At 36.5% G+C, this 19,527-nt stretch overlaps 1 protein-coding gene across 6 annotated transcripts in view; it reads left to right on the top strand.

Moving 5' to 3' along the window:
- The window catches only part of LOC107164101 (transcription factor CP2 like gemini), a 104,439-nt gene that overhangs the window by 69,767 nt on the left and 15,145 nt on the right, over positions 1-19,527 (top strand). For all 6 annotated transcript variants that reach the window (XM_089218587.1, XM_089218592.1, XM_089218588.1 and 3 more), the window contains exons 4-7: positions 8,786-9,788; positions 10,980-11,122; positions 11,881-12,043; positions 17,724-17,835. In XM_089218587.1, the coding sequence (XP_089074713.1) occupies positions 8,786-9,788; positions 10,980-11,122; positions 11,881-12,043; positions 17,724-17,835 (1,421 nt within the window). The remainder of the gene's footprint in view (positions 1-8,785; positions 9,789-10,979; positions 11,123-11,880; positions 12,044-17,723; positions 17,836-19,527) is intronic.

Raw genomic sequence — 19,527 nt, forward strand, 5'->3', positions numbered from 1 at the left:
ATGGCCCCAAGACCTATTATACATGGCCGTATTACTCTTTACTTTTCCATTGACCATTGTCATAATAGCCTTTAAAACAGCAGCCATGGGGTTCTTCCATATTGCGTTAGTTATATTATTATAATATAAAAGGTAGAAACGCCTTTTACATGCCAAACTTATTAAAGTATTGTTCTTTGCTAAGCCTTATATTACAGAACATGACGTAACTTATGTCGTGATTGTAAATTTTTTTTTGGTCATTAGTTTAGTGTTAAATATTTTATTATATAGTAATATACTTAATGATATTATTTACCTTAACAAAATTAATAATCCACGAGTTAGTTTGTAACTTATGAAGGTACGCGTGTCTGCAATATTTCTAAATTAAATATATCAACATCTATAAATGCCTAATAATAATGGATATTATAATATAAGGTAATTGTATTTTCTAGGACTTCTGTAGGCATTTCAATAAATTGTAAAAACACCCATAAACATCATATTTTAATATTTGTTTGAAAAACCTACATACCATTTTCATTGAATTGAAATACGTACGAATAATGATGAATAAAAATATGTAAACTTTTATCAAATAAATAATTTCCATGTAACAGATTTTAATATGCTCACGCATTTAATATAAAATTCTTTAATGAATTATGCATTATTGGTAGCAAGTTTTATGCGTTCGTGTTGTTACTTGTTAGTACGAATAATCGTACTGCAATTTAATCGCATTGCCGGCAACGGCGGCAACATATAACTTGCATTATACTTGTGAAATCGTGCCTAATATCAATTACTGTATTTATCAATAAAAAATTATGCATGTATCCATCTACTAATCGGGCACATGTACTTTTCCAGTATCGGTTTAACGACAATTTTTTGTGAGTTCACTAGAAACTCGTGTGTATATAAATAAATAAATATATTGTAATATAGATAGGTATTTAGGTATAAAGATGCGTTACATTTATTTGCACATTTCACTCGAAAATATATACGCAGACGGTGAAATGTATTTTTAACGAGTTGCACGCAGACGTTTATAAAACTTGATATTCAGTCGTGCTCGGGGAACACTTATTATTATTGTATATATATTGTAATAATGATAATAATATTATACGCTATTGTTTTAAAAATATAACACTGCGACACCGACACTATACCTACACAATATATCTGGTTTGTGGCGGGTCGCAAAAATCGGTTTTTTCTTTTTTTTCTTATAATAATTGGTTGGAAACAATAGAGATACGTCTTTTACCTCTTTAAATCAGAAACCCCCGCTACTGCAATGTAATGTATATATATTTTATTTTTTTTTGTCGTTACGCAGAAATGTGATGCGCATATTTCAGTCGCGTGAGAGGGTTACCCGTACGGCTTCGTCATTAACTCTAGAATCGGCGAAGGCGGTTCGTCGCGTATTTTACAATATTATTATAATATATTAAATAGACGATATTATATCATTACATAATAATATTATATTATCCAAGCGATTGGCTATACCCGTTCGCGAGACCTTTGATATTAAGAATATCGAATTACGAGACGAGGCCGGGGGCGCGCGCGTACACACAAAAATTAGGCCCTCCGGGTTCTTTTGTGCACAAGTATTTATAATATTGTTATTGCGGGACGTGATCTATAATTTATAGCCCCGGCACACACACACACACACACAAATACCTACCTTACCTTTAGTACGATATAAAATATGTAACGCGGATAGTAAGTTGTGCGCTCGCAATTATAACCCATTGTCGTAACGTATTCGGCCGTCGTAATATTTCATAGCACGCGGGCGCGAGCAACCCTTTTTTCTGTATACGTTCCTATATAATATTTTACGTGTTCCTGCCGCGCGTTATAGTGTACGCTCGTTCGTGATAATAAATTCAAATAAAACGTACGGGAGGTCCTTATAAGCGCGTGCAGTTGCGTATGGCGCACATTATAATATCCGCGGCGGCTGAATCGTCTCCGAAATCTGATATTCGGCATCGTCTAATTGTCGACATTTAACGGACGAATAAATCCGAAGATTATCTCGCTCGCGGACCACTCCCCTCGCGCGCACATCCCGTGCATACAGCGTGGTCGCAATACATCATATTGGTTTACCTTATGCGTCGTATGCTTCTGAGCGTAATAGGTATATATAATATTATAATAGGGTTGAGACACACGTCGACCAATCGGAGACTGCAACATTCCCGGACGTGACTGTCGTATATATAAAATATGTATGTAGGCATAAGACTCGGAGACGTGAGAAAAAAAAAACATAGCCTGCACGATGTACGTTACTTTTCTAACGTATGGCTATAGTATATAGTGTCATGTATTTTGGTATGTTTCCGATACGTATTTTTTTTTAATTTCCATACGAGAGCCCGCCACCGGAGCACCGTCGTTAAGCATACGCTGCGCGTGGTGTCATCCTCGGTTTCCAGTCCATTTAATTCGGCATTGGCTCGCGTCCGTCCGGATGGGCGTGGTGCCCGCCCGAGTTGTGTGTACGTTCATATACTTGGGACTGGGAGGAGCTCTCGTCGGCTGCTGCACCGACGTATACGTGTGACGATATCACGAATTCACGAATAATTTATATATTAATATATATACCTATTGTTACACTGTTATACGCACACAGCGTGATGGACAGTTGCCGTATATATATATATTATATACCAGTTCAGAGCCGTGATGTTAATCGTTTAGGATAAAGATCTAAAATCAATCCGCGCCAATAGACCATAGACGTGTGGTACTGCACTACTGCCTATATTATAATGTATATATATATATATATATATATATATATATATATGGTTTCAATGTTTATAACGGTTTGGTTATTTTTTTTTGTTTTACATAATTTATAATGTAGCGAGCGCGATACCTCCGCCAGTTTCGGCCGCTGCAGTCTTTTCAACGGATCCGATCGGTAAGGCCTACTCTCGTATATTATTATATTATTACAGATATAGATAATCGCGGTGGCCATTCGTGCGTTAAAGTTTCCTCTGTATAGGACCGCAGCCGCCTCTCGTTTTCGCAGTCGTTTTCCCATTTCATCGACCCGATCGCCACAATATTATTACAGATAATCCGTGTTGTGGCTGTTCTTATCGCACAACGATCGCAATCTCTGTGGCGTATTTTATTATATGTTATACCTACGGTAATATTACATCGTCTTCTTTATGTCATAAACACATATATTACTATAAAATATATCGTTATACGCTGTACGCCGCAATGTGTGTAAATATAAATCAATTTGTAGACATGTAGTCCTAAATTATGATTGAAGATCTTAATGTTTACATTACGATCGATTTTTACGACCATCCAATGTCCATATATATAACCGCCGCTGTGTATTCGCGCGCCAATTGTTTTTTATTGGTCAATATCGTCATCGACAATAAACGTTATATCGACTCACGATCTCGGGCACACATATATGACGATCTGCTATACAGCAGATGACGTCCGCCATTATATGATTGTATATTCCCAGCGACAATAAATATAATATTTTATTACTTATTTCATCGACCACGTCTGATATATAAGCTATAGATTAGTATAATATTACGCTGTATAATATAACTGATATATGTGAAAAAAATCAGAAAGAAAAACCCGATTATTTGCATCTAGCGCCGTCACTGGAATGAACGTTATTATAATATAATATATTGGCATAATTATCGAGAGTGGCTTAGAAAGTTATCTATGCGGAAAAAAACTGTTATCGGTTAGGTTTTTTTTTATTAAATATGCGCCGAGCGGCAGTGGTGGCGGTCCAGGAGTGCATAACGGCAGGACTGATTAAATCGGTCTCTGTCGCCGCGGCGGCTGTGTGTGTACCTATATTATATAGGTATAAATGTTATATTCAAATATAATATATTACACACACACACGTATGGCCGAAACAACTTTCTAATTAGACTTGTGCAATGACATTTGGGAAGAACGAGCGCGCGCCTGTGTCTTGATGGTGAAAACCAGACGAATAAAATGGGTACATTAATTTTGGCGTTTTTGACAAGTTTAAGCTGGTGCTGCAGCGAGGCGAGTTTTCTGATTTTTTTTCATTTTTTTTCGTTTTTTTTTTTTTCACTTACCTATATATTTCGTTTTATGTGAGTGCGTTCTTCGGCTTATGGCTAAAAACCTGTTTTTTCTAATATATTATATGTCGTCGTCGGTCGCGCGCGCTCGATCGCTCACCACCGCCGCCGCCGCAAAGATAGACGATCCGACACGCAAGTCCCGCGTGTAACATTACGACGTATACCGCGATATCAAATGTCCAGATCCGGTTCTGCAAATGTGTATAATGAATATAATATGTGTATATTATTATGTGTGTATATGTGTCGCAGTGGGTATTTATGTATACGCGTGCAGTTCGCCGCTGTACCTTTTAGAGGAGAGGTCTTTCACACCGTTTGAACTCGATTTTTTTATTTTAAACACGCGTACGTACACGCTTTAATTTCGCGCTCATTACACTATCAATTGAATAAATCGTTACACGGACGCTTCGTCGGGACAATCATATATATATTATAATATTATATATACGTACTAGCGTTGTATGTTATAATAATATCGTATCTCAGTGTGAAGCGTATATATAATATATATGTTTATAATATGTGTATAATAATATGATGTATCATGTATGTATGTATGTATGTACGTATATATACAACACACTAATGACCCGATGTCGGGTCGTGTGACGAACGTAGTACAAACGTGGTGGTGTTTGGTTGTAAATTGACACGTACCGAAAAAACAGCAGTGGCGTTGAGTGAACGAGTGAGTGATGCCGTGACGAGTTCATTATGACAAGTTCAATGAAGTGATGGGAAATCGGGTATTCGGAAAGGGTGCCGGAGCAAACGCACTTGGACGCCGCCGCCGCCACCGTCGGCTGCCGTTCGTCTCCCTAATTTTTTTCTTTATCATATTATTTATTATTAAAATAAACTAACTAGAAGAATCCGTTGGTGCGTAATGTTTTCCAAAGGGGTTGCTGCCGCCTTTCACCCTTATACCATATATTGGTGTACACACACACGCGTATATATATATATATATATATATATATATATATATATATATAATATATAGTACTGTTAGGTATATATAGTATTATTGGGTAAGAATACGGCTAAAAAGGGGTTGTCGTGCGTGTTGTAAAACGAAACCGATCCCAACACCTGTCCTGCGCAGTGTATATAATATGCAGTCGCGATCCTATTTATGTATATAACATTTTTTTTGTGTAGTGTATGCATATATATATATATATATATATATTTCGATGCAACAGTTTCCTGCGATGACCTTGTCGAAAACCGATAAATGGTTAATACGCCGCTTCCTCGTCTATTATATACATGGTACGAAGGTTTTAAATTATGATATATAGGTGTTATACTACACGTATTATACGCATTCATATTGGATACACCGAAAAATCAGAACCCATATAGCCTGCACAGTGCAATTACCATATTGCGTCGTGGTTATTACTGTTGAAACTGTACGAAGCCATAATAACAAATTATATTATAACGTCACTAAACCTACGCCGTAATAATATTAAAATATCAAAATATGTACGAGCTTAGCCAAGAAATGTGTGTGGTTGTAATGGTTGTATATAGTATAAAATTTTTTGCTATTTTTTATTTCCTCGTTTCGAGGTTGTGTCTCTGGTGTCGTTCGAACGCTATATTCCGTTTGAACGAAAACAATGTTTTTTTCGCACAATTTCATCACATTTCATCGAATCAATATACATTGATATTAATACTATTAATTTAAACGAAATCGACTGCTAGTTGTTGCACGAGCACACGCTGCAACCGAACAACTGTCATGACAATAACGCGCATATCAGATTTTGGCAAAACTTTGTACTGCGCGTATATTATGTAATAAATTATAATATATATTTATGTGATATTAATAGATATGTATGTATAAGTAGGTACCTACCATACGCACGTCATATATATAGGTATGTGTATTATGTAAATAGCGACAACGTGTTATTAAAATCTTGGTAAATAACTTCGGGACGGGGATTAGATTATTATTATAATCATTATTACGGCGGCGTTATTGCTTTTTAAAAAGCCATTAAGTGTCCGGTAGTCGCGTTTATCGATTAACTGGAATGATAATTAAAATATATACACGTATGATATCATAATAATATAGCTTACTATAATGTATATCAGTAGCTACTACTTTATATGGATGGGAAAAAAAATTATACGTCTTAAGTAATAAGTGTTCTAGTTGCTGTGTACCTATATATATTATACGTACGCACGGTCGTTCACATTGTTACTGTATAGTGTGATCAAATATTATAATATTAATAATAATACGATTTAATATGGATGTGGTATCAACGGGGTTCGGACGGGTGTATCGGATCGATCGAAGATGCTGCATCGCCGCTATTAGCTGCACGTCCATCAAAACGAAGTGCACATGAACACAATAATGTTATTAGTATAGATCGCACGTGCGTAGCAATGATATATTATACATAAAACATTTTAGGTCTGGGAAACGATATCCATCAAGTTATACTGTATTATAATTGTTTCTCGCGGAAATCTCTAATTATTAATCACCTCGTTGAGTGCAGATGTACATATTATTATTATATTATCGTGATGATGGGTTGTGTTCTTGTGTGTGTGTGTAACCGACAATATGAGTGGTTAACGATAAACGCTGTGCACAAGTTTCGTACGAGAAAAACGATGCGTTTAAAAACGCATTACACGTCGTCGACGGTACTTCTTTAATAACAATCATATTATCGTCATGACTCGTATAATGTATAATATAATATAATATAATATATTGTATAAAATTATGCGCCTTAAACAGACCGCTTTGGCTGTAAAAATAGTATTAATCGTGCCCGGTGGAGATCCTATTAATGCAATGTTATAATATCGTATAGTTATCTAATAATAATAATACGGACAATTGAAAAAAATTAATTCGTCTCGCTATAGACGGACATTAAAACGTGATTATAATAATAAGTAGTTATTCGATGACCTCTGTCCGCGGGTCAACTATATTATCAGCGCGGCTATATTTTATCATGTTTCTCGACGATTTACCTATCATTTCGCGGGCCGTGTTTGAATCTATTATAGAGGCGGCGTGCGGACGAGACGAAACGGCTCGGCCTTTTTTTACGGTTGAAAAAATCATTTATACCTCGCGGGCGTCGTCGAAATCGCCGAATTGAAATCTTCGCCGCGTATATCATATTATAATTGGCCACCGTTCGGAGGAGGAGCAACGGCAGCAACGACTGCAGTTCGGTGGTTATATATACTACATTACTATACTTACTACAGAGGTATATTATATAGGTGTTGTTGAGTATACCCGAACTTCTCGCGTGTGGGAATGAGTTTTATTACAACGGATTTATACTATCAAGATTAATTAAAAAATGCCTTACAGTTATATTTAAATGAACGTTTCGTAACAATGGCCCGGCTGTTAACATATATTACTCACTGTATAGGCGTATAATGTTATATTATATTATGTACTATTATTTTTAATATTATGTATCCCTTAACAATACGCTAAAAAATCCTTATCTCGTAAACCGGTTTGTGTGCATAATTTCCCGGGAGACGTCGCGATATTGGGTGCGTATACACTATACAGGTAGCAGCAGCCCGTAGTTAGGTAATAGTAATAATAATATATTATATTATGTACTAGAACGATGACTAGAGCCCTGCGTGCACAGAAGGGATCTCGCGCCGGTCCGCGTGTGTCGTCGTCGTCGTCTCTCTTCTTCGTCACTGCCGCCGTTCCCGCTTGTTCGCCTTCTCCTCAAGCTCGTTTATTAGATAATAATAATAGTAATAATATTACTAACATTCGTTGTGCGTATTTCTAAACCGTAATCTCAATCGTAAAATTTTATGTGTCATTGCGATTAAAAAATATACCGGTATTGTGTCGCATCGTGATTGTATATAACAAAATATTATGATTTAGTATTTGCGAAAGTTTTACCGTTCCGGAACTCCTCGAACGCGTTTAAAATATTATGATATTGTGGAGTATGGTCATCCGGGCTTTCTAATTTCTAGTGACGTCAGAATATTAACTAAAACATGTTTTTGACCTAGTACGAGTGCCCGGAATCCGACGGGACGCAACACAACGTCCACTAGGACGATTTATCGTTTTATTATAATGTTCGTATATTTTTATTTTATCGATCGTGTGCATATATTATTTATTAACTCTAAGCGACAGAATAATAATTTGCGTTAATACGAATAACCGCCATGTCACGTCTACGAATAATATAATAATAATAAACTAGGTATACGATGTTTATTATAATGGCCGATGATTTTATTTCATTTTATTTCTCGTCATAATTAGTGACCGAGACGTTATTCTTTTTTTTTTTTTTTTTGGTTATTTATGTTTCATGCGTCTATTAAATTTGCATAATACAACGACTAAACGACGAGACGAGAATACCAGATCATAGTTTTTACGAGCTGCATGTTTTTTCTTCTCTCAGCTTAATGGCTTTGCGCAATCGGTGATTTAATGGAAAACCAACGAAATAATTTTGGAAATAAAAACTTTATTTTATTAGAACATTAATAATAATAATAATAATACATTTTTATAAGGCGTTTTTTAATATTTTTTTTTCTTCTTTTCGCAGAACGACATCTTCGCCGAATGGTTCGTTGCTACCATCGCAGCTAAAATCGTCCAACGGACTTATCGGTACGGGACCAGGAGGACTAGAAATCGGCGCTGGACACCTGAGCGATTTGCAGGGACTTTTCTTGCACCAGCAACCGCTTAAGCGCGAACCCGAGGACCTGAGCCATCACCGCGGAGGCGGACCACCGAACAAGGGCAGCAACAATGCGGACGGTTTGAAAACAATCGGAGGTCGTCCTAAAGTGGTGTTGGTCGCGCCCGGTAACAACGGCGGTCAGCAGGACCAACAGCAATTGGTCGTAGACGTCGTGAACAACAATAACAATCAACAGGCGAACAATAACAACGCAGTGGGCGGCGTGAAAGAAGAGTACGGCGGTGGACACCATTCACCGCAGCACAACAGCCGGTCGATAAACGGCACACCGTCGTCCACATCGTCACTCATCACCGAGATGAATCCGCCGCCACCGGCCATAGAGTTAATCGCCACGCCGGATGGCCTGAAGCCCATGTACGGCACGCACATATTCACCACCATGACGGGACAACACGCCGACAGCGGTACGCCGTCACCCAACTCATACGAGCACCAGCAGTACACCACGTCGTCCGTGTTGTCGGGTGGCGGGGGTGCCGGTAACCCGGGTGGCTACATCACCACGTCTGGTGGCCGAGCCCCGTTCGCCGACCCATACACTTACCGCGAGTACTTTGGCGGTGGCGGTGGCGGCCCCGAACCGGGCCCTTACGGCTCACAGATCGGCGCCGGTGGTGGCCGGCAGACCGCGTCCTCCTACGGTGGCGATGCCTCCGACCCCGGCGCTGTGTCCAACGCAGCGGCTACCGCGTCGTTTGTCGAACGCTACGTCCGACAAAGCTCGTACCACAATAAGGGCGTCATCGCAGCAGCCGGGCTCACCGTCGACCTGCCGTCGCCCGATAGCGGCATCGGCGCAGACGCCATCACACCACGCGACCAAAGCGCCATCCAACAGGTATATTGTTATACAAATATTTGTGAAGATCATTTGTGTGTGATTATTATTATTATAGTAGTGGCATCGAAACAATTAATCTTTTCAAATGCAATAGCCTCCTTCCGGGGCCGGTTATAGGCGTAGGCGACCTATAGGCACAAGCCTACGGCGGCAAAATTTATAATATTTATATAGAGGCGGCATATAGGAAAAGTTATATGATAAAACAAGAGGCGTAAATTTTGATCTTTGATGCGTTTAAAAATTTGACTGCACCGGCCCTGCCTCCTTTCTAGAATAATTGTCTTTTTCGTCTCGATTAATTGGAATAACCTAAATATCTTTTCGATATAATATACGTAAGCTGTTTTTTTTAAACAATTTAAATTTTGGTATCATTAACTTGACAGGAAAATAGAACAACAAAATAATAACATATAATTATTTTATTTTTAATAGTTTGGACAGTCTTCTTAAACTCTTTATAATATACAAATATTCGATACCAAACATTTTTATAATAATAATAATAATTTTTTTTTATTAAAGTCTCAACAACTAAGGTTATTGGCCTACATTATCTACAACATTAATAATACATTATGATAATATAGGATATTTAGAAATGGAACTCCTTAATTCAAGACTTGTATGCATTTTTTGATATCATCTAAGAAACATGTGGTGAAATTGCTTAGAGACTTATCATTTGACAAATTAATAAATGAGTAAAAGAACATATTATAATGTCATCCATTGGTTAGGCCGGGTGTCTTCTTCCGTCAAGCGTTATTATTTTACAATAATTTTCTCGGCACTTTCTTTTATTCTATATTCAAAAGTAAATGTGTTGATAGTGTATATTAAAGAGAAAAAATATATTAAGTGAAAAATACCTTATTCTATACTTTTTCTCGCTAAATATTATCATAACTGTAAGGTATTAATTGGCCGGCTTCAAATAGTAACTAACAAGTAACAGTACTCAAATGGTATGCTGTATTCAAGCATTGGTGTAACAGTTTTTTTTTTATTTTATGTTAGTAGTTAGTTTTAATCGGTAGATAACGTACCAATATGAAATGTTGGGATAGTCATAAAATAATATGTTCACGCATGCCATTTTTTCATAGTCTAATAATTATATTTTTAACGATCAAATATTTGTTATAACTAATAATTGTTTGAATTTGTTTTGTGCCTTTATAGTCTTTCGATTACAACGAGATGTGCCAAACACCTAGCATGTTAGGCGACCACCAAACACAACGAACGCCCACCGGAGGACGGTCGAGGCCGTGGCACGACTTTGGCAGGCAAAACGATGCGGATAAGATACAAATACCAAAAGTGTAAGAATACATTTTTTTAAGGGAAATATAATTCGAAAGTCTGATGACAAAAAAACAAAAAAAAAAAATAGTTATGATCGATGGAGTAGATATACTTTCGCAACTTGTTTTCTGATGGTATTTTTTTTTTTAATTATAATTTAACATACTTTACGTGGTGATTCCGAGAGAGCGTTTGTCAACGTATGTATACGAAAATATATATACATATACGGTAATAAATTCAGACTTCGACATTTTCGTCTACATCGTTAAAATTTTCAAACCAGTTTCCCGTCGCGTGGATTTTTTTTCTGTTTTAGATTTATTTATACGCTTTTAGTCTGCCCTCCGGTCCGCGTGTGCCAGATATCCGTCGACCCACTTTGCACGCTAATTTTAATCAAACGCCTCCGGATGTGTCCAGTGTCCACCGTTGTTGGGAATTTAGTGTATTTCTTTTTTTTTTTTACCGAAAATATATAGGCGTGGCTGAGAGACTTAATATTTCATTGTAAATAGCTGCTCTTGGGCACTAAGTCTGTTTTTTAATGTCATTATTTAAAAAATAATAAGGAACGCTCTAGAAATGTTCAAGTTTTTACTCTGAGAAGCAAACTGTTATGAACAATTTTAGTCATCGTAGGTGTATGCTTGTTCATAGTATTTATATTTTATACTATACGTAGTATGTATTTCATGTAAAAATACGAATTACTATAATTGTTAATGAAATATATCAATATAATTTATAAAATAATCTACGTGTTTATTTATAGATTCTCCAACTATGGATTCCGCTATTATTTGGAATCTCCGATCTCCACCAACCAGAGGCGTGAAGACGACCGGGTGACGTATATTAATAAAGGCCAGTTTTATGGCATTACCATGGAATACATACCAGATCCTGATAAGCCGTTGACCAGTCAAACAGTCAAGGTAAGGCGTTTTGTCAATTTTATGTATATTTTGTTAAGGAGGATTACTGATTATACTTAGACACGGATTGGGTTATAATACTTTATAAAGCTGCAGGTACTTTAAAAATAGGAAATAAAATTCTTAAAGTTTATTCGTACATTATACTTTTGATTTTATTCATATTATACTGTACACCATATAATTTATTAGTTTGCAGGCCTCTAATAATATAGCTAAAAATCTTGACAATAATTTAGCTTACTATAAATAAAAGTAGTACTACATTTTTCAGGCCTCTCGATTTGTTGTATGAATATAAATTTTGCATAGATACTTTATAAAGATATTGGCTCGATAGCATTATAATTGCTTACAGAACATATTGAATTATGTTATATCGCTTGTCACCGCACGTATTTCTTTATAATATACGTACATGCCGTGTTGCAATGGATTTCATCAAATAACATAAAAACTATCGTAAATTAAGCGCTGATATATTATACATCATATAGGCACTTATTTAATAAAAAAGTATATTTATCTTGTCGATTTATTAGAACTATCTTGGCGCTAATCGGCGTCCACGTGAAAGTTACGCTAAGCGTATATAATATTATCGAGCTAAGGCCGTTAGCGTTGATATCTGAGCCCGATACGTCACATATATAAGTATACTTTTTTTTTTGTAACTTTATACAAATGTGCCAACAAGCGGTTCATAGGGGAGCCTGCAGTCGTCGATTGCCGAAGAGAGCGAAAGCAAAAAATCTATATATTATCTGTATTTAATATAATTCAACTGCCGTTGCATAAAATATATTATTTATTGGAATATACGAGTATAAATTGCATGTGTGTAAAAGTTCATATGCACACATTATGTATAAAAATGCTGATGTTCATAATTTTTAACGGTCTAGTGTGTGGAGGGAGTGGTGGTGATTTTGTCCGTTGTTTTTTTTTTTTGAGGTTGTTAAATTTTTGTATTTTTTCAGAGGTTATATTGGTGGTTCTTGTTTAGTTTTTTCTCAATGATGGAGAAAAATCGTTGGGAAAAACTGTTCGTCTATATATACGACTCATTTTTTTGTTATTATCGTCCTATACAGACGTTACACACATATTATCATATGTGTTTAACCGCTCCTAACACGCACGCCGCTGCACCACTATATATACATATATATATATATATATATATACACGAGTAGACCGTGTGTGGATAATCATAATAATAATAGCGCCAATCGGCGGTCCATATTTATATTCATATAATATGTCGAGGCACTAAAGATAATATATAATAATATATTTATCTTCCGGCAACGGTCAATGGGTAAAATCTCGCTCAAGGTGATTATTAGACGCGCGTGTGTGTGTTGTGTATGTCTATTTATATATATGAGCTAAATGGTTGCAGGGTAGATTGTGTTGTTGTGATTGGTATACATATATACAGGAGGAACTGAGGAAGATGAGGGAGGTACAACACACTCATACATACTCGTATATACACACACACACACATACACGGGACGGTGCTGAGGCGGGTCGATGACCAGTATCTGGAGAGCATAGTTTTGGGCACTTAACGTGTTATTATATTATATACATACATATTCCATATACATAAATAGACGACTATATATATTTTTCCGTTCGAAAGAAAGTAATTGGACCGTCTTCTTGTAATGATCGCCTGCCGACCGTATGCACTGGCCTACCTACGCTCTTGTCTCCTATATATTATTATACATATCTAGTCGAGATTTTCATCTATAAGAGCATTCAGTCTTTTTTTTTACCTCACTCGATGCATATTCCTGACGTTTTGACTGCCAGCCGTGTGCTTACTTCTACTGCCCTACCTCAGTCAACCACCTCGAGCCGCGTATCCATTTAAAATTACGACTTAATAGTGATATAGCCTATACTTAAGACACGTAATCGCACCCGTTACAAACGGTGTGTGCGTGTGTGAACTTGTGTTCGAATTTATACATTGTATAGGTATTATATAGCATATATAATATATATTAATTCTGCTGGTTGCGATGTGTTTATGCATTTGCGCGCACACGCACATACACATTATACTATAATGGATCCATTATGTATAAGATGTATATATTTTCATAGTGCATACTATGTAAAATTTGATCTCTACGGTCATCGTTTGACTGCGAATTCATCACTGAAGAGCCTGTCTCTTCGATGTCCGTATATTTAATATATGACGATAACGCCTGTGCTCTGTATAATAGCACTCTCTGATATAATTATGGTTTGGCCGAGTGTGATCAAGTATAATGAATTGTTATTGTTTTTCCGCCGAATTATAATCTACCTATTGTGTTCTATGACTGTACCGTGGTAGTATTCGTTTTGTTGTCGCGAACACATTTTATTTTTTAGTAATTTCGTGACCTCTAAAGCTCTCCTTCTGTAATGCACTTGATTCAATTCAAAAACACTGTTATTGTTTCCTCTTATGCACCTAATGCTTGTTTCCCAGGTATATAAGTACCTAGGTAGAGGGGGCGCTCCCTCATTACGATACATAAATCATCCTCCTTATCACCTTACCCTCAGAAATAATTTAATATAATAATACTATATTTTAATTTAATTGATATCCACATATAGCCATTTCTGATACAAATCGATTGCTTTTAAATCTTGTATGCATATGAATAGTGAAGTCCATATAATTATATATCTATCTGAGAGGGGAGCGTCTGTGTTGCGCTACATTATAATGTCTGATTCGGTAATTTCAACTGCTGCGCGCGCGTACATGTGTACATTGTTCAAGTACGCGTGCTGTATGTATGTCGTATGACCGACTGATAAAGTAGATACCTACTTATTATACCTATAGAATATAGATAAATACCTATACCCCGTAGGTAGCGGCGATTGTACGCCGCAGAAGTCAACTGACGGTCCAATGATTTATAGTATTTGTCCGAGGAATAAAATATAAAAACTCACAATCCTTCGCCATATACATACCTATGTAATGCCCTGTGTATGTATAAAATGGTAATACGAGTTTAATAGTCTCGGACAGATTGGTAATAACTCTGAAATCCGCTGCGACAGTCGGCAATTCAATAATTCATAAGTTCCACTACCGTGGTATGGTGGTATGCCCCCCGCCCAGATACACATGTATAGGTATATAATGTATGTACGGCGGAAACGGTTTGCAGTCGGCCACTGTCCGGATTGATGATTAAGGGAGGAGGGGTGCTTAAACACCTGGTGTAACTCTGTGGTGCACTGTTTTATTCATTTATTTTTTATTTTTGCTCGCTTGCATGCCGCGGGGGCGGGTAAATCAGACGACTCATGTGTAGTGATATAATATATATAACTGGGAAACATGATGCAGTTTAAGTGGACTGCATATGAATTTTCGACTCCTACGTGCTTGGCGGTGCAGCAGTTTCGCACCTGTGTATAGTCAAACGCAACGAGTGGTTTGTGTTTATCTAAAAAATTCGATTCCACACGGTCGAGTAATGTTTTATTATTTATTATTATAATATACACTCTCACCGGAGTTTAATATGTATCGTATAAAGTAGATACGCAGACATAAAAGCAATAAGGAATATATTTTGAGAAAAAATACTCATAAAAAAAAAAACACAGTATATTATATAATACACTGTAATGAAATATATTCTTCGGCGAAGGAAGATAAAGGGTAAAGGAGGCAATAATGAAAACGAAACTTGACGGGCGTTAAAATCTCTTCTCAGGTACCATACCACCATACACTTATAATGTAGGAACAACCACACATCAACGATTTTGCTCTTTATACACACACACACACACACACACACACACACACGCTTGAAGTCGACTCTAAAAGGAAATTCTTGTTTTGTGAGATTAGGCGACGGCGTTGAATTTATAATGTTTTTTCTTCTTTATACAGACACACACATTATTATTATTATTATTATTATTATTATTATTATTATTATTACTTTTTTATGCGTTTATAACATTGGATGAACATATCGTATTCTTAGGGTCAATTGTCAACTCATGGCTATATTGGATTTCATGATGCCTTCTCCACTCACACACACACAAACGGATAATGTATTATGCGCGCACTGCAGTTCTCACGGGACACCTGTCTTACGAATTTATCTTTTATTTTTCCGCTGGATCGTCGTTGCTGCAGCGGATTCCGATGGAAATTATCTCTTTTTCGTATCTGTCAGATCGGTGTCGCGCACATAATATATGCATATTCCAAAGCAGCGGCGTCGTTCGTAACACATTTCATATTTTTTCTTCTCATTCTACTACGGTTATACGCTATAAATTATACATACGCCGCAATACTATACATATTATGTACTTATAGGTATTTGTATGTAAAGACGATCGAATGAGAAATAATAATTTGAATATTCCTTGTACTTATACCTTTTTTATTGCCCGAAGCTTACAGACAGAAGCTATTATACGAAAATTACATTTTTATCGTGTGAAATTCGAGGCTTTGTCCTCTTGGATTTTTTTTATGAAATATGTGTGCCTATAAGCGTCATAATCATTGTATACATTATTTTTCCAAGTAGATAATTACTTTTGTTCTTTTTAAGACACTTCAATCTTAGATTGTATACACATGACTTTTTTATATATATACTCATATATATTACGTCAACCGTCAAGTTGATCGGCCGACATTTTTGATCCTATAATATAATATCACCGAGTGGGTGAGAGGTTATAATTGAGGGAATAATATAATAATAAATAGTAATAATAATCCACGTACTCGTCGGACATTTTAAGTCTGTATCTATACTACCATTCGATGTATATATAAATACTTGGGAGGTGGTGGACGATTTTATATTTATACTGTTGATTATTGTTTTAATTTTACGTGGAGTGTGTACAGGGAACTAAAACCACACTCACAACTCACTTCTCACTATATATAGAGGGAAACACACAAATATAAAATAAAAATTATAACTTGTATACAGAGCACAACAACGTAGTTTGAACCTAACCCACGTTTCCTCAAGGCCATGATTGTAAAAATAACACACGTATACCGAATCTCATTACTGATTGTTATTACCTATAGATTGCTTCGTTCAATTAATTCGAACGATTTGATTTTACTCATTCGTTTTTTATACGTATTTATATATAGTTATAAACACATAATGCCCGCCGTGCGTTTTTATTGCTTTTCCATGGAAACTATATATACGAAAAAACTACCAGCTTCTAAAATGGTCCGGAGATTAAAAATTAATAGCGCGTCTTGTGGCCAGCAGAACACGCATGTGTTTTTCTTGGTATATAATACTACCGGCCATGTAGTCATTTAATTTCATCGGGAATCCGAAGGTAATAACAGTAAATTATATCGAAACATGCGAACGTCTGATATTATGTGTAGTCGAGTTACTTTATTTTGTTAGTTTTTTTCACTCAAACATTTATACGCGTATATAAAAAAAAAAAAGACCAGGAGATAAACCATTATAATATGATAATAGTTCGTATATTATAATTACATTAGTCATATATATTTTTTATTATGCACTTATTTGTGTATTGTGACTCATTGGAGCCATCAAGTGTTGCCGCGCGCGTAAAATGAGTCATATTTGTCTGACGATTTGTTTTGTTGTACTTGCAGAGCGTGGTCATGCTCATGTTCAGAGAGGAGAAAAGTCCGGACGACGAAATCAAAGCGTGGCAATTTTGGCACGGCAGACAGCATAGCGTCAAACAACGAATACTCGATGCCGGTAAGTTGCATAAAGTAATTTTTAATTTCAGAGACGCTTATGTAATATATATGGAAAACGACTCGGCAGACTACTCCTCGTGCTCGGTTAAACAGAAAAAACCCCAAAAATGTCGAATTCCTTAATTTTTTTGTTCATACGGCGTTGTTTTCTATCGATTCCCCTTTCGAAGAATTGATACGTTGAAATCCTATACCGCCGCCGTAAACGTTAATACTTTAATGGAAAGACGCGCGTTGCCGAGAAATCAACGGACCGTGTACCGCAATCCGCGTTCTCGTGTTACAATTCGTGCGACGTCGTCGGGTTGACAAGTTTCTCCAGCCTCTCGTGGCCGAGATAGAGTGAGAGACAGAGAGACGAAAAAAGACGGACAACGCCGAGACTATAATAATATTATTATATGTATCCGTTTCCCATTACGTGTCGTTTCTCGACCATGTACGTACATATATACTATTCTACATGTATAGTACACTTATATGCACACGCGTAGTACATAATATTAAGTATGTATATATATATATACCGTTACCGTAGTATCGGTAGTTAATAACAATTGTAATTTATTTATCACCGTGGCGGTATAAATATTATAATTATTAACGTAGTCGAGTATGTTGGGTACAAGACGGTTTTATATTTTTAATCCACGGGATACTTGCGGACAATTTCGTGCGCATGTGGTAGATGTACGTGTAGAAAAACTACGAGCGGCGGGAGTGATGGCCGGCCGAGGATAACGTGTGGGCACACACATATATACATACACACACCTATGCTAGAGATTATAATATACTTCGACGAACACGATTCGTTACTTCGCGGGTGCGTGCGTGTGTGATGCTGTCTTGTACGCGCATATGATTAGTGACCGTATGACACGGTGGCGTATAGTGTAAGCACACCGGCCGAGTGTGTGTGTGTAATATTATCCCCTCCACATTTTCCGAGTGTGTTTATGAAGCAGCCGAGGCGTAGTAGAGTACGTATATACGTTGCCGCCGATGATGTTTCCGACGTTAAGGAAGTTTTTTTTTTCTCTTCAAATCGTAAACAATATTATAAATAAATCGTCATCGTATGCATTATTTATCGTATATATAAAACGACGCAGCCGCCCGGCGATTATAGCCCGAACGAATAATAAAATGACGATTCCATTTAACGGGCGGTCGTACGTAATTTTTTCGCGCGATCAGTGTCTCTCGCTACGTATTTACCTACATACGATATACTATATTATAATGGGACATTTCGAATGATATACGTCTATATCGCAATTGCCAAGGATTTCAAACCTGTTATCGACTACCTATATAAATGTGTGTATATGTTTATTATTTTAAATTTATATACCTACCTATAATGCTATATAGGTATTTGCGCATGTTTTAGTTCAATGATTTTTTTTTCGTTTTCCGTCGTCCCATTACACACCACCGCCATTTAATATAATATCCACATGTACACTTTGGCGTCTTTGACTCTATAAATGCATTATAGTCCACTGAGATATACGAACGCCGCATAAAAATTTACATTTGGTTAAACCTAGTACGACCATAATATTATTATCTAATTCACAGCTCAAACTTTAGACTGTATTGGCATATAATATATTACATATAGGGACTTATAATAAATAATATTATACAGTACCTACTTTAAAATGAAAATATCGCATGTTTA

This window comes from Diuraphis noxia, unplaced genomic scaffold (assembly GCF_037042655.1).
Source record: "Diuraphis noxia isolate RWA-SAM2 unplaced genomic scaffold, SU_Dnox_SAM2 contig0002, whole genome shotgun sequence".
NCBI lineage: Eukaryota > Metazoa > Arthropoda > Insecta > Hemiptera > Aphididae > Diuraphis > Diuraphis noxia.